At 43.2% G+C, this 15,243-nt stretch overlaps 1 protein-coding gene across 1 annotated transcript in view; it reads right to left on the bottom strand.

The window, feature by feature from the left end:
* nphs1 (NPHS1 adhesion molecule, nephrin) overlaps positions 1-15,243 on the bottom strand; it is a 42,834-nt gene that overhangs the window by 7,622 nt on the left and 19,969 nt on the right. The window contains 16 exon segments of the mRNA XM_068735489.1: positions 424-580; positions 743-902; positions 1,492-1,613; positions 3,036-3,176; positions 3,740-3,880; positions 4,597-4,769; positions 4,924-5,053; positions 5,261-5,429; positions 5,534-5,658; positions 6,135-6,276; positions 7,229-7,386; positions 8,709-8,880; positions 9,096-9,217; positions 11,019-11,122; positions 12,432-12,513; positions 13,132-13,254. Coding sequence (XP_068591590.1) covers positions 424-580; positions 743-902; positions 1,492-1,613; positions 3,036-3,176; positions 3,740-3,880; positions 4,597-4,769; positions 4,924-5,053; positions 5,261-5,429; positions 5,534-5,658; positions 6,135-6,276; positions 7,229-7,386; positions 8,709-8,880; positions 9,096-9,217; positions 11,019-11,122; positions 12,432-12,513; positions 13,132-13,254 — 2,221 coding nt within the window.

Raw genomic sequence — 15,243 nt, 5'->3', positions numbered from 1 at the left:
TGTTCAGCAAGATAATCTTCACAAATAAACACCATTTAAATTATTTTTGAAGCGTGAATGCAATCTGTAAAAATAAAAAAGCTAATGTTAGGCTATTACATTACATCACAACAAGGCTGTGAAGGCGGACTAGTCGGCATAACGCTCTGTAGTCTCATTTAGCCACTTGTTAGCAACCGCCTTTTTGATGATATGTAAAAGTTTGAAAATTTCCGAGAAGCACATTTATTGACGGATTTTCTTTGGTAGAACAAAACATTAAAATCTCTTTAACTTACGTTAACCACAGACCTTATTTCAGGCATCTACCCAAAAACCCATGACAAAAGACAACAACAAAAAACATTGACTTCGAGACGAGGGAACCGGATAGAAAAATTGTTAAGAAAAGAATTTGAAATAACATAAAGCATATTCTTTGACCTGGGATTTGCAAAGTCCATGCGTACACCATTTCTTTCCCAAGAGAAGTCTACACGAGGAATGCCTTCTGCCCGACACACTACCTCAGCTGTAGAAGTTCCATCCCCTCTACTTGCTACCTTCCTCCACTGGGCTCCTTTCTGAAGCTCTGGTTTGACTTCACAAGACAAAATGAGCATGGAGGTTATTCATGCAGAAACCAGACACAATACAGAAGTAAATGTTCAGTATTCATTGACAAGCACAAAAACATGTGCATGTAACTCCCCATGTATCTTTTGTTCCCTTTTGATACTGACAATAAATACTACAAACTCACATTGCACTACCAGCTGCACATCAACAGTGGCGGGGGATGCTATGCCATTATTGGCTGTGCACTGGTAAAAACCAGCATGCGCCCGAGTAACATCATGGATGGTCAGAAGGCCAGATTCATCTTCCTGGGTCTCCTGTCCCAACTCCACCTCCCCTTCTCCCTGTGGAAGACAAAGTAAGGGCGGATAAACGGCAGACAGCAGCTCTCCCTCAATGCACACTCCCATCCTCCTGGGTGAGGGCTCGAGTAGGGGGGGCTGTGCTAAAAGCAAAGCAGGCAGGTAGACAGTGAGAGAGAGTTGAGGAGGAAACCATCAGGGCTTGAGGTGGTGATGGGATGGGCGTCGGGGGACAAAGGACAGAGAAAGATAATGCCAAAGGTTGGAGAGCTTCAGGGAAAGAGAAAAGGAGGGGCTGTGCAGGTTGAAAGCGGGACACACAGTACTGCCAGAGGGGTGGGTTAGACCGGAGAGAGGGCATCAGTAGATACAGAGACCACGCCACATTGACGAATGTGCCCTTTAGTCATGCAGCAGTAATGAAAGCTATTTTTCTGGATTTGGGCTGTGTGGAGCAGGAAGAGGTGGGGTGGAAGGATAGTTAGAGCCAGTGAAATATGGTGCATCTGTGCATTTAGAAAGGCCAGTGATAAACGGTCGGAACAGACAAAATAATAGAAAGCAAGCCAGATAAATGAAAGATAATTCAGGGGATGACTGTGTTTCTCTGTATATGTATCCAAGCTCTCACCAGCCATTTCCAAGAGAACATGTCGGATATAATGGGGTTGGCATCTGCCACACATATCAGGTCTGCCGTTTCCCCCAGGTTCACTACCACAGGGTCTTTCTCTGCCTTGACACTGGGAGCATCTGAGAGTAAGACAAAGGGACAAGGCTAAGGCAGGACCAAAGGTTAACATGCCAACTTGGGACAAATCATTTGCCAACCCATTAAACAGGCATGCTGCATTGCTATAATTACTCTTACACTTTTTCGCCTTTGAACTTGTTCATAACCCTGTCTTAATTGGCCTCTGTGTTTCACATACAATGCCATTAACCTCTCAATATGTTGGGGGATTACAGATGCTTCCACAACCAAACTGAGAATTGGTCATTTGACCCAGAAGGCCCTCGACTGAAAGCACATTCTTCATTAAGTCTTCTCCTCATTCCTGATTCCATGGTTCCTCTTCTTGTCAATATCCACCCCTAACTCACAAGCTTTTTATACTTCCCATGGGTGCCGTGTACTTGCAACAATAAGGCCATTAGTGCCTACTTGTCTAAACTTATGTTCACACTTGAAGAACGGTGGTGGGAAACACTAGAGAGACGCAGACTTCTGGGTTGGTGAGATCCACCCATGTTGGCCTGCTAACCGAGACCGACATTGTTAAATGGGCTACACCGCCACCCATAAAAGCTAGTACAATCCTCCATACATAATGAATATCTACAACTGTCAAGCCCAGTCGGATCAGGACGGCAGAATCCATTAGGCTTGTACCATGGGCTTTGGTGAAGCAGGCAGACCTACATTTCCAACACTTCCATTATTAAATCATCAGTATCGGGGCAGAGGGCCTGGAGCTCAAGGCTGGGCCTGGGGCAGCAGTGGAGATGCACGGCCTTGCATGGAGGCCTAATAAATGTGGCATGTTTGCTGGGTAGGGACTGAAAGTCAATGCTGATATGTGTCCGTGTGTGTGGATGCATTGAAAGTTCTGATACTTGGCGGCTTTAGACAATTTCAAAAAACATGTAAGAAGCCAACAAATTAAAATCTAAAGCACAAAATGGATAATGATATGCAGCAAAAAGTCTGCTCATTCTCTGTAAAGGTAGAAGGCTATTCAACAGAGATAAATGATGTGGATGACTTTGTGACCGACAGCGCCCAAAGGTAAATCTAGCACGAAAGGAAAAAAAAAGAGTGATAAATCATGAATGGATGGAAATAAAATAATGTTTTTAAAAAGTACTGTTTCTATATTACATCCTTCCTCTCATTTTCATCTCATCTCACATCCTCTTGTATGTGCATTGGGGTAGTTTAATGAATCCATAAGAATTATTATAAACAATTAAACTGGCTTTCAGAGGTAACACATGGGGAACAATGCAGTCATGGTGCAGCTGCCACCCATCTCATCGTGAACATATGCAAAGTTATCTACAGGTATGGGTCTCCAGTAAAAACTGTGAATGTATAAATATATTTGCCTTCAACATAAAATACAAAAAACTCAGAAAATGTGTGTGGCCACAAGGATGCATGTAGGTCCTTACACTGAACGTCCAGCATAATGGAGATTTGGTTGACACCCTCATCATTTGTACACTTGACCTTGTAAACTCCGGCATCTTTCCTCGTCACATTCTTGATCTCCAGTGAGTTCTCGTCTGACCAGTGGTAGCGCAGATCCCCCTCTTTCCAAAAACATGGAAAGACACACACACAGAGACACACATGCAAAACAACAGTAAATTAAGTATTCATTACATGCTCATCAGCTGTGTGTCCTCTGGCCACTGGTCTCTAAGTGACATCTAATCCTGCATTATTGATTGGTCTGGCTGGATTCCCACATCAAGCCAACAATAGGCTGCGTGAGAGACACCTCCTGTACCACAGCAGTCAAAATGTAATAGGTAGGTTTCCACATTCTCGATACAGTCATGTTATGGTGAGAGCTGCGTATGATGGAGCAAACAGAGTGAACAGAGAAAGAGCGTGGGTGCAGTAGGGCCCTGATGACACCGGCCTGGAGGAGTAGCCAGGTTTAGAACCGTTGTGTTGTATTCAGGGAGACAGCAAACCTCATTTAGACTGCATACATTAGACCCATAATGAGAATCACATTTGGCAGGGTCCCATGCTGGCTAACCTGCCATGTTTTATTCAGACCCTGAATGGCAGAGCTGAGTGCTTACTTGCTGGCTCAGCTCAACTAGGACCTGGTTTATAGAGCCATCACACAGCCCTGGATCACCTTTGACCAGCTTCTCCCTGTGGTGCAGCCAAATGCAGGAGACCTCCTCTGGGTTAGCTGAGACCAGCAGTGGGATGGCTGCCATGTCATCCTCCACCACCTGGACCTGCGCTGGCTGCTCTGGGCTGAACTCTGGTGGGTCTGAAACAGAAAGAGCAAGCAAATTCAGCTACAGTAAGTTGGATTTACTCCAAAAATACCTGTGCAGAGGCATGGATTCAAACTCCGGCACACAATGACAAGAACCAGCGAGAGAGAATACAAAGACACACAAAACATGTTGAGCATGAAAGCCGAAAGAGACACTAATGAGAGTCAAACCAGTAGAAAGTCGACATCCCACCAATAATTCCAGATCTAACCAACTTCACATACTTAGACAACGGGGGAGTAAGGCAACGCGCGAGTGAGAGGGACAGGCATTAAAACAACGAGTGACAGTACTGTTGTCCAACTGCAGCTCCGCACAAACACACAGTGACATTCCTTCATGCTCATACACAGTACCAAGCTTTGAAGCAGCGGCTGGCTGCTGCCTGTGAAATGGCATCAAAGACAAACATGGCCATGCAGCAAAGCAAATGCACAATTAGGACACACTGCCACAGAGCTCAACAGACCCACAAATCGCAACAAAAGGCTTCTAGCAAACAAAAAACACACACATACTATAAGCTGACATTTCTGTGCAAAAGTACACCGTTAAAGCAGCTTACGTCAGAACCATCATAGATCATCATTATGCATCGTTTAAGATCTATGCAAACCACATCTCCTGGTCAATCGCCAAGATGAAAGAAGGAAACAAACCAAGAAAGAAATAAACACACAAACGATTCACCTTCTACTGTACTTACAAAGCACATTGAGTTTGAAGAATGTGTTCGCCCCCTCCGCCAGCACAGGGCTGTAGGCCTGGCAAATGACCCTCTGGTTGTGATGCTGTGAGCTCAGATTCAGAGATAGAGAACTGTGCAGTGATACGCCACCAAACTGAGCACTCCTGGGTGGCTGCTCCACTCCCTGGAACCTAGTACACAAATTGCATTCAGCGAAACCAATCAACGGGAGAGTTCAAGTTCACCCCAATCAGACTCATTAGGACACAAAATTAGCCATATCATGTCCTTATTGATGTGTGTTATTGTCTGCAATGTGCCTTTCCTCCCACTGCCTTGCCAAACCTGAGTCCACCCAAGCTCCAGGATATATTGGCCTTGGGGTTACTGCTTCCAGCCTGGCACTCCAGAGTTAAAATCTCGCCCCGACGTAGATCCTCCTGTTTGGTTGAAATCTTCATACTTACTGCTGTAACTGGAGAACCATGGAGAAAACAAGAAAACACAATCCTTACTCACTGACAATAACAAGATGAATAGTGCAAACATGATGTAGCAAAAAATCTGTGTGAATGGGTTTATATCAAATCCATTTATCTTATATTGTGCTTTTCTTTCAGCTGAGTTAGAGCGGAGTAAAGCTCTGTCTGTGTGTTTGTGTTAGATCTCCCTTCTAACTCACAGTGAACCATGAGCTTAGTGTGGGCAGAGATAGTCTTCTTTGCCTTATTTGTGGCATCGCAGCGGTAGGTGGCCATGTTGTCACTGGCCGTCAGGACCAGGACCAGTTCTCGAGCCACACCCCGATCAAAGGACGTCTGCTTCGGTGCATCAGTCACAGCCTTTCTGTTCTAAAACAGGAAGGAAAGGTTTTTACACAAAGAAGTCTATGCACTCTAGACATACTGAGCAGCACACACATACAGACAGACATGCACTGACAGAGCATACTAACCTTGAACCAAGTCAGAGTCCCAGTGGGATTCCCGCCAGTTGAGAAGCAGATGAGACGGACTGTGGTCCCTGAACGAAGGGGGACATCTTGAGGGGGAGTATCGAGCCACACCTTTTGAGGGGGATCTGTTATAAAAGGATCAACAAGAGTTTGAAATATATTCAATATTTTTTAAAATGTTAGTCCCATTTGGTTACCATACATGTTTTGCAGACCAGTTGTTTATACTGTATTTAGTGACCATCACTGACTCCTGAAAAAAGCAGATGTTTTTCAAAGTCATACAGAATATTTTTGATTTAAAAATCTGTACAGAAAACATTTCCTCTAACACAAATATGACAAAGCAGACCCATGAAAATGGTTGCACTTTCTGTGTCAATAATTCTAATTGTCAAGAGCTTTTTTTGACATTCAGTTAACTAATTAATTGTAATAAAAATATATATAATTAATTGGACCCCCTTGAACCATGAGGGTATGTTTTATGATAAGATGTGGAAAAAAAGTGGTACCAAATCAAAATGTGCTTTTCCTTGGTGATTTCTTATCACCAAATGAATCACTTTCATTTAAAGAAACTACACTTATGCTTACTCACAATAAACATCAAGTGTGGTGATCTGGGTTTTGGAAAAGTGTGTCCCCTTGTTGAAAGCCTCACAGGTGAGTTTCAGTCCATCCTCCTTCCGAGAGACTGTGTGGGTCATGTTGGACATGGTTGTCATCCCACCATTGTCTCCCTACATACACAACGCACACATGACAGTTCAGTCGGGGGACAGACATCCTTTGTCTCTGGCATCCTCAGTCTTAGGAGAGAAGGGGAAAAAATCTGGAAGAAAAACAACCCGCACTGGCTTGTCTTGGCGAATACAGATGGCAAATTAGCTGCTGTAATGACTGATGTTGTGCATGGCCTCTGATAAATAAGCATATTCATCTGACTCTCCTGCTTTGCATACTGTTATAAATTGAGCAAAGCACCATTTTGCACCTGCCTGATAGTGGTCATGCCTGTGCAGCACATCTGGTTATTAAAGCCATTATTGTGGTGATTACTGTAAAAGCCATAGTCAGAAAGACTAACAAAGACACTGGACAGGAGCGTCAGTCTTCATTAACCTCACACTGTTTCAGATGCATTAAAGCTCACACACAGCACACTGAGTGCCTTGTGTAAGATCAAATGAAAATGCTGCTGCCAGATGAATAAAGAGCTTGTTTAATAACGCTCATCTTCTGTGTCAGCTTTTATTCACTTTGATCTTATTAACATACACAAAAGAGGAGAAGAGTAGCAGAATACTCTTTTTAGAATTGGCTACGGATTCATTTGCAAAGCTGCAGCAGGTCTATTCTGACACACTGCTCATGGTCATACCTTTTTCTTTCATCTATTAAGGTTTACGAGGTCACATTTCATTTAGAGAATGTTATTTTAATTTACTGGGATGTTTTTTTAAAACAGGTTTTTGACGGTACCCTAAAGACAAGCTTGACTGAGGGGCAATGCTTTTGCCTTGTGTTCACAAAAAAGAAACAAAAACATGCTCTTTTCGATTTTCTCTTTAAACCGACCAGCATGATCACCATTACATCTCAATGTGTACACTGGCTCTTTTTTTTTTTCCTGTCTACCGGCTTAGACAGATAGACTTCAACCTTGACTTATTGTGTGATGTGTAGTCCCACCTCTTCCATAGTTGCAACAGTGGAGTTGAGCTCCTTGTAGCCGAGCCACCAGCGAATCTGGACAGGCGGATTACTGGAGGTGGCATAGCAGCTCAGGCTCAGGTCCTGCCCCTCAACAGCTGTGAACGAACCCAACAGAGTCACCTCTGCAGGCTCAACTGTTGTACACACACACACACACACACACACACACACACACACACACACACACACACACACACACACACACACACACACACACACACAGGTAGGCAAACATACAAAGACAAGTCAGTAAAAAATATCGCCCATGAATAGTACATTCAACAGCTACCTATTCTGATCACAGTGGCAGTGCAACTATTTTTGGATGTGAAACATAGAGATGTATCAAGGGGTGAGAAGGAGAATCACTTTGAGTGGCAACTTGTTTTCTCAGGAGGTTTTCAGTGTGGTTTCTAAAGTCTGCTTCGCTTTAACCACAGGGGGAGACGGGGTACAATAGCTGCAGGCAAAGTGATGCAGCTGCATAAAGCCTTCAGGGGAATACAAAGAATGGGGACTGTGCTGGCAGACATGGGGAAGGAGGGGTCATGTATGTAAATCTTCATACTCATTTGTGTCTATCCCACATTAAACACAGAACGGGATGCATTTGTGCATGCCACACACACACACACACAGACACACACACACACACACACACACACACACACACTGTTGAAATTAAGTAGGTACCATGAGGTAAAAGAGGCATATTCATATTTCACCAGTGAGATTTTTTCTGTGCCCTCCAGCTTTTGCCAGTGCCTGGAGCGCAGTCAGGCAGTCAGCAGCTCATTTTCAACATCCCTGAATGGATGACTATGAGGCATGGCACACGGGTCTGTTGGGGGCCTTGTGAGGAAAGGAGGGGCACTGGAGTAACTTCAGCCACCTTTACATAGCATCAGTAAAAGGTTTCCGCCTAATTTAAAGCATATTTACATAAAATAGGTGCATCAATCACACAACATTTAAAGCTCTGACTTGGCATTGTCTGGCTCTGTAGTGGAAATCAGGCTATTGTTAGACTCAATGCACCAAGGCTGCTGAATTTTAATTCTGTCTTTGTTTTATTGTTGCTGAAACAAACATTTTATATTCAGAGAGAAAATTATAATCTATTAACCATGGGCGTTACTATCGCACAAAGTGTAGGCTTTACCGCCTCAGGATTGTGCATTGAAGCGATTCAGCTGAATTAGTGCAGCAGCTATGAAAGAGCATGCATTGATACTAATCTGGAGGCAGACAGAAATATGGGCTGCAGCCATAACAACCATTAGTTTCATTAATGATATTAGTACTAAAAATTTTGCTGGGACAGCAAAAGAGTTGGTTTTGGAGGCAAGACTTATTATATTCCTTTGCCTTATGTCCATATCCTAAATTATCCATTGCTGCAAGTCCTGCCAACGATCCAGTGCTGTGCATTATATTGAGCACTATTTTTACTCACAGAGCACAGTGATTTTGCGGCTGACAGACAGAGGGAACAGGGACACCAGATTGACGCTCTCACAGCACACCACTGCCTGGTTGTCTGCGGGGGTGATCTTCAGGTTGAGGATGCTTCTGGACCTCTGCGCTACAACATCTGCTTCCCAAGTCATGGACAGAACTTCTCCATTCTGACACACAGATGAAAGCATGAAATTGAAAAAGGCAACATCAAGAATATGTTTGTTTAATTGCACTGTCCCATATGGTGCAGTGAAGGAAGTACAGAGACTACACATATTGTGATACTTTCACTGCAAGTTGAAAAACTACAGTAAAATAGCTCATTTTGTCAGTGTGACAGTGTGTTACAAAGCCTCCTTAACAGATGGTGCTGAAGATTTACCTTGGTCCAGTGGAGAGACGCTAGAGGGTTTCCACCATGAGACACACACTCCAACACGAGCATTCTCCCCGCTTTGACTTCCTCTCTCTCCAGACCTACAATAACTGGAGGCTGAGGTGGGACTGCCAGGAAACAAGAGACAAAAATGAAAATGGACTTGACAAAGGGGAATGGCATAGACGGCGAGAGAAAATGGAGGAGAAAAGGGTGAGGGAAAAGAAAGGATGTAGTAACTCAGGGTAACAGGGATGCAGCGTGATAGGATAACATAAAAAAGAAACTGCAGTGCAATGAGAACACTCTTGGCAATTGAGTAGGGAGCATCCGTATTTGTTGAGACGGGGCCAATAAATTGGGCATATTCAACATGACTGTGGGATAAGAGGTCCAGATCTGATGAAAGTATTACGTATTAAGGGAGCAGTGAGCTGGATCAAGTCCATAAAGCAAAATAACAGATGTTCAAACAGTAATAAGGCAATGTGAAATATGAATAAATTACAGCACCCTTGAATAAAATATATGCAGTAAATAGAGGACAGGCCTTTGTTATTGCCGCAATCAGTTTCAGAGAGCAGGCTGCAGACCCTGGGCCAGCGTGACAAATTGCCACCTTGCTAACAATCTGGCTGGCGGAAAATGGCCACCGCGCTGGCTTTGATGGGCTGGCATGCTGAGTAAGACTGCAGCGGTGGTCCCAAGTTCTGCAACATTAGCACTTAGCACAGAGCCCATGTTGTTTAATACAGAGCAGACAGACAAAGAGGAAGGGAGGAGTGCTCACGGTTATTGGTGGTTGTTAAAACAGCAGCAGCGGCGTCTAATGTGGAGGAGTATAGATAGAGACAACATTAAGGTGTCTAGTCAGCCTGTGGATAATACGGCAGCTGAGGTGGAGGGAGCGCTTACTGCTGAAGGTGTCAGCAGCCCTGCTCCACTTTAATCAACAACATGATTTAGGCCTGGGAGAAGCAGGTGGGTAGACTCTTAGGCCTAAACAATCAATTACCTTAACTGATCAACAGAGAAGAAAATAACTAAACCAACTGTAGAGAACAGTAGCTGCGGTGTCACACTGTATGTGCATGCAGCAACAATGGCTTCATTGTTGCCTCGCCAAATAAGAGGGGGAAAAAATGCCAAATGCAATGAGACCCAGAGACAGCATGTGTGTCAACTCACTTTTATGTGCTGCAGTAACAATTTTATTATATAATGTTGCATGGTTTGTGATAATAACATGAAAGAAAAAGCCACAGAAACTGCCTCCCCTTCTGCCTCAGTGGATTCTAAATTTAATTTGAGCTGATGAGCACAAAAGTTGCTGGGTTAGTTCTGTAGGATTCATTATTATTAACTGCGGTGGCTTTAGCTTTCCTTATTAGTTATTAAAAAGTAAAAAAGCCTTCAGTACTTGAATCCTCACTGAAACTATCCATCTCAGTTTGTCTAATAATTGGTTTATCTGTTTTGGTTAACATCGGGGAAATAAGACTAAGGGTATAGATAAATTAAAGATTACAGAAAAATACATTAAATCTAAAGTTAACTCATTCAAATTGAATTGCAGGGTTGGAGTTTGATTCTACGCTGCTAGCCACCACTGTGGAAACTGTTACATGGTTTTACAGTACAAAACGCCCTCCACCTCCTGCTTTGGTCGTATCAATCTCAGCCCACCAGGGGCAGTCTTGTGAACTGGAGGCAGTCACACTGATGTTGTCTTGAAGTAGGTGTGAGTTTGCCTTCAGGTTGAATGTTTCTCCTTGGACCACTAACACAGACTGAGTGCACAAGGCCGGATACCCTTGGGTCTCCCAGAGGTTGGGATCCTGTGTGGTTGTGTGTGTTGGTACACTGTGTTTCTTTTTTTGAAGAGAGGGGGTGTTGACTGTCAGGTAAAAGACAAGTTGAGACACTCACAGTACACGCTCATGGTCATTGTGGTCTCCGCAGGCCGGAAAAGGGCGGGGTTCTGGGCATGACATGCCAGCTGCCTCCCGTTATCAGAGCTCAGAGCGGTGACCCTTTGGGAGGTAACGGAAAGACAAACAAAATGAGAAGGATATATTGAGCCATAGAACGTGCCAAAGCTCAGGTAGTAAACGTACCAATACATTAACGTAAATACAGTACAGTCATTTCCCACTTAAATAAAAGTATAGAAGTGCTATCAGTAAAATGTGCTTCCGCATCAAAAGTGTAAGTACTTGTTAAATTGCAAATGGCGATGCATGAAAATGTAGCTGGTAGAGGTGCAGCTCATTTTCACTACTTTATATACAGTTTGGTAGTTTAGTCTAGTGGTTCCCAATCTAGGAGTCACAAGATACGTCCGAGGTCATGAGATGATTAATGGGGTAGAAAATAAGAACAAACTCAGTTCTGGTACACAAATGTATAGTCATTTTTCTTTTCTTTTTTAAAAGTTTTTTTTTTTTCCGGGATTTGTTCTTATTGGATAGCGATAGCTTAGAGAGAAACAAGAAAGACAGAGGGCAAAGAGAAGGGATAACATGCAGCAAAGGGCCAGGGCTGGAATCAAAGCCGGGTTGCTTTTTAAGGGGTTACAACCCAAAAAAACGTTGTCAACCACTTGTGTTTAATGTGTTGTAATTTATTGGGTTATCATTTGCAACAATAGGCGTCAGATAGTCGACACTGGAGAGTGTAGTGTAATATTTACCTCTGAAATTAAGATAAGTAGTACGTAGCATAAAATGGAAATGCTGAAGTAAAGTACAAGCAGCTCACAAATGCACTTTGTGATGTACATTGAAAGATCCACTATGGAGTGGATTTATTCTGAGCCTAGTTTACTTTCTCAGTTCATGTCTTGTATATCAAATTACACTACAATGTCAACCGTAACAATCACACATGGCCCACCGCTGTGTACGCTCAGTGTGAATATGAGGAAGGCGCATCAATATTGCTTAAGACCTTGGCTGTTCTGCAATAGAGCTGAACAACGTTGCAGCTCCTCAGTACCAATGTTATCTCAGGATATGACAAGAGGTTATTATCTTTGACACAGAGGAGACAAGCAGGATTAAAGTAATCTATGGCCCTGTTTAATGTATAGGCACCTGGCGAACCGGCGAGGATCGGATCCGTCTCGCTGCCGGAATGTAATTTTGTGCATTTGACAGAAGCTAATTCAATCGCACAGTGCCAAGTAACAGCTCGCTGTGTGCAGAAATTCATTGTACTCACTAAGACAGAGGGAGAATATAAGAGCGGGTGAAAACAAGGGAAACAGAAAACAAAGACAGACTTGGAGAGATTGAGCAAGTTGGTGAGGAGAATGAGTCTGGCAGGCGGGCGAACACATACGTTACTTCAGCATGCGTGTTCAGGAGCTTATCCTTTGAGCCAGACATGGTGAAAGACTCTGCACCTGTCAGCTCGACTCCATCTAAAGACACAATGGGGGGGGGGGGGTGGGCAAAAAAGGAGAATTCTATGTGTAAATTTGTTCATGTGAAACAAAAACATCAGAATTATTCGTGTGTGGAAATGTAAATACTGAAATATGATGAACATGTTTTCTGTTCTGTGTGTATAGTGTGTATCTGTTCGCGGTACAGTAACAGTATATACCACTGTCTTAACCTGTCTTTATACTGAAATCAAATCAGTGCTAGATTACAAAATGAGAAAAACAAAACTACATTTTGCTGAACACAATAAAGATGTACAGAACATCAAAAACATAAAATGGAAATATTGCAGCTGTCTTTGTAAACAATTACAAACTTGGATACATTCTCTGTACATGCAATTTGAAAGTCAGTGGAAATTCAAATGTTCAGGCTATTTCCTCCCACACAAGAGTCTGCTCCCTTCAACTCTGCTATTGAAAGACTGTGAAACAAGAGATCTTTAGTGAACAATGTTTCTATGTTTAAATATTCAGGTTGTAACCTATAGAGATCCCAGAATGTAGGGTATGAGAAAGGCTGTTGCCCTTTGTTCTAAGCTGTCAAGTTGACCCTCTCTGTCACATTTAGTGCTGTTGAACGGGGTGACTCACCTTTGTATAGTGTGATTTCAGCCACGGGCTTTGCGTCAGGGGCGATACAGGTGATGGCGTACTTCTCTCCGGCCACCCAAGGTGCTTCCATGTCCACCTCAAAGTATGGCTTGGAAGGAGGAACTGAATGAGAGAAAAAACAGCTCCGGTTTAATATTTATCACATAATTAACCTAATATTTGTCACACTAATCTTTGGTTAGGGGACGTAAGCGCTATCACAGATGGATACTAGCTTATGCAATGATATGATAATAAGCGCTTGCAACATTTGGGATTGACTGGAATGTCACGCTGTCAGCATTTGAGTGATTTACTACAGCAAAGTTGGATGTGCTGTTGAGTTAGAATACAAAATGTGGACAAGAAGAGATGAAATAGTGATGAAACTGATCTAGTGCTAATGTATCATAGCAAACACCAAACACTTCTCTTCTCAGATCACCCCCAAGCTAAATTTGTGCTTTTTGGACTGATCAAAGCAGTTTTCACTTCTCCACTGTTCTACTCTACAATCCTTTTATCTGACCATAAATAGGAAAAAAAACACACAGCTTTTAACACAAGGGACCGGAAATTGTTTGGCAGTAAAATTGGGAAATCTGTCACCAACTAACTATCAAAGAGATTTCTGCTCTTCTGCGAGTCACTCTTTACCAAGACTATTGGTTCAATCATGCACACGCTACAGAGACCTATTGTGCCAGCAAACTAAGGTTACTGTTAAGGTTGTTTTCTTTCATCAGAGATCAAGTGCAAAGGCTGCCTGAGTTCAGAGACAGAACGGGGAATTGGTACAGGATGGATACATGTAGTGTGTGTGAGAGAGACATGAAAGACTCTTGCAGAGAAGTAAAGAGATATGGCAAGAATACAAAAGTGAGTGTAAGACAAGCTGTAGAAGAGAGCAGAGGCAGATAGCTGCTGCTGAATTCGGAGGCAAATCCACGGCTAATGTGTGTGTAAACGGCTGGACCACAACCAAACCAGTCAGCCATTCAGCTCCTCTCCATCTCTGTGGCACATACAATCAATCCCTGGCCACTAGGAGGAGCTGTTGCTGTGTGCAGAGCCGCCCATAGGCTCCAGTCTGCTATTGAGACAGATGAGATGTGGCTGCAGCTTCAAACTGATTTAAAAGAAGCAATTGAATCTGTGTGGACTGTGATGGGTTACCCAGAGCACTGCAGAGGCGCACGCTGCAATAATGAGATGCATTTGTTTGTTTTTCCCCCCTCTTCCCTGAGAAGATGACTGGGCCATGCATCTATTGACAGCCCCTGCACTCTCAATCTACTAAGGCCCGCATGATCCAACATAGGCGCATCACTTGTTGTGCTAGAGTAGTGTCTGGCAGCCTAACAAATCCTACAATAAGAAGAATGATATGTTAGCAAATGAGCCAGGCTGGTATCTAATTTTTTCCTCGCTCGCTCATGCTGGCCCCGCTCCTCTTATCTCTCATTCATTCTATCATCCCTCTCGTGCAGCCCGAGCCCATTCCTCTCTCCCCACACTATCCTTCTTGACCACTGCAGTTAAACTGCAGAAGTGAGGAGGAAGGTGTGTCCCAGCCATCCATCACATTTGTACGAATGTAATAGCATGTGTGGACAACAACAAAACACTCTCTATTCAATTTACTAGACATGCACTCAGAGCAAAAAAAACAGACAGCGAACAAGCTGTTCTTTAAATTAACTCTTTCTGCCCCTTCTTTGTCTAATTGCCTGTCGGCTTTGTGATTTTGTCTCCCTGTCTCTCTCTCTCTCTCTCTCTCTCTCTTTGCTTTCTAGTCCCATCGCTCTTATTAAGGTACATATATGAACACAATATAATAATAATAATAATAATAATAGATAGGCACGCAAAGACTTGTTCCTACCTTTCAGAAGAGAAACAGTGAGCCGCAAAATTTGATTCATTAGACAAATACAGACGGATGGATGGATAAGGCAGATAAGAAGCAGATTAGCAGACACACATCAATATGCATATCCACCTATCTTTCTCTCTCATTGACATACAGATGCATACACACTCTTTCCTCCTTTGCACACAAACACCCAACAATAAACTCAGATCTACAGTGCATGCAGATTTCCATGCACA

Source organism: Cebidichthys violaceus, unplaced genomic scaffold (assembly GCF_023349555.1).
Source record: "Cebidichthys violaceus isolate CVI_PGR_0920_01 unplaced genomic scaffold, fCebVio1.0.p SCAF_7, whole genome shotgun sequence".
Classification (NCBI taxonomy): Eukaryota; Metazoa; Chordata; class Actinopteri; order Perciformes; family Stichaeidae; genus Cebidichthys; species Cebidichthys violaceus.
This window is presented reverse-complemented; position numbering and strand designations above follow the sequence as displayed.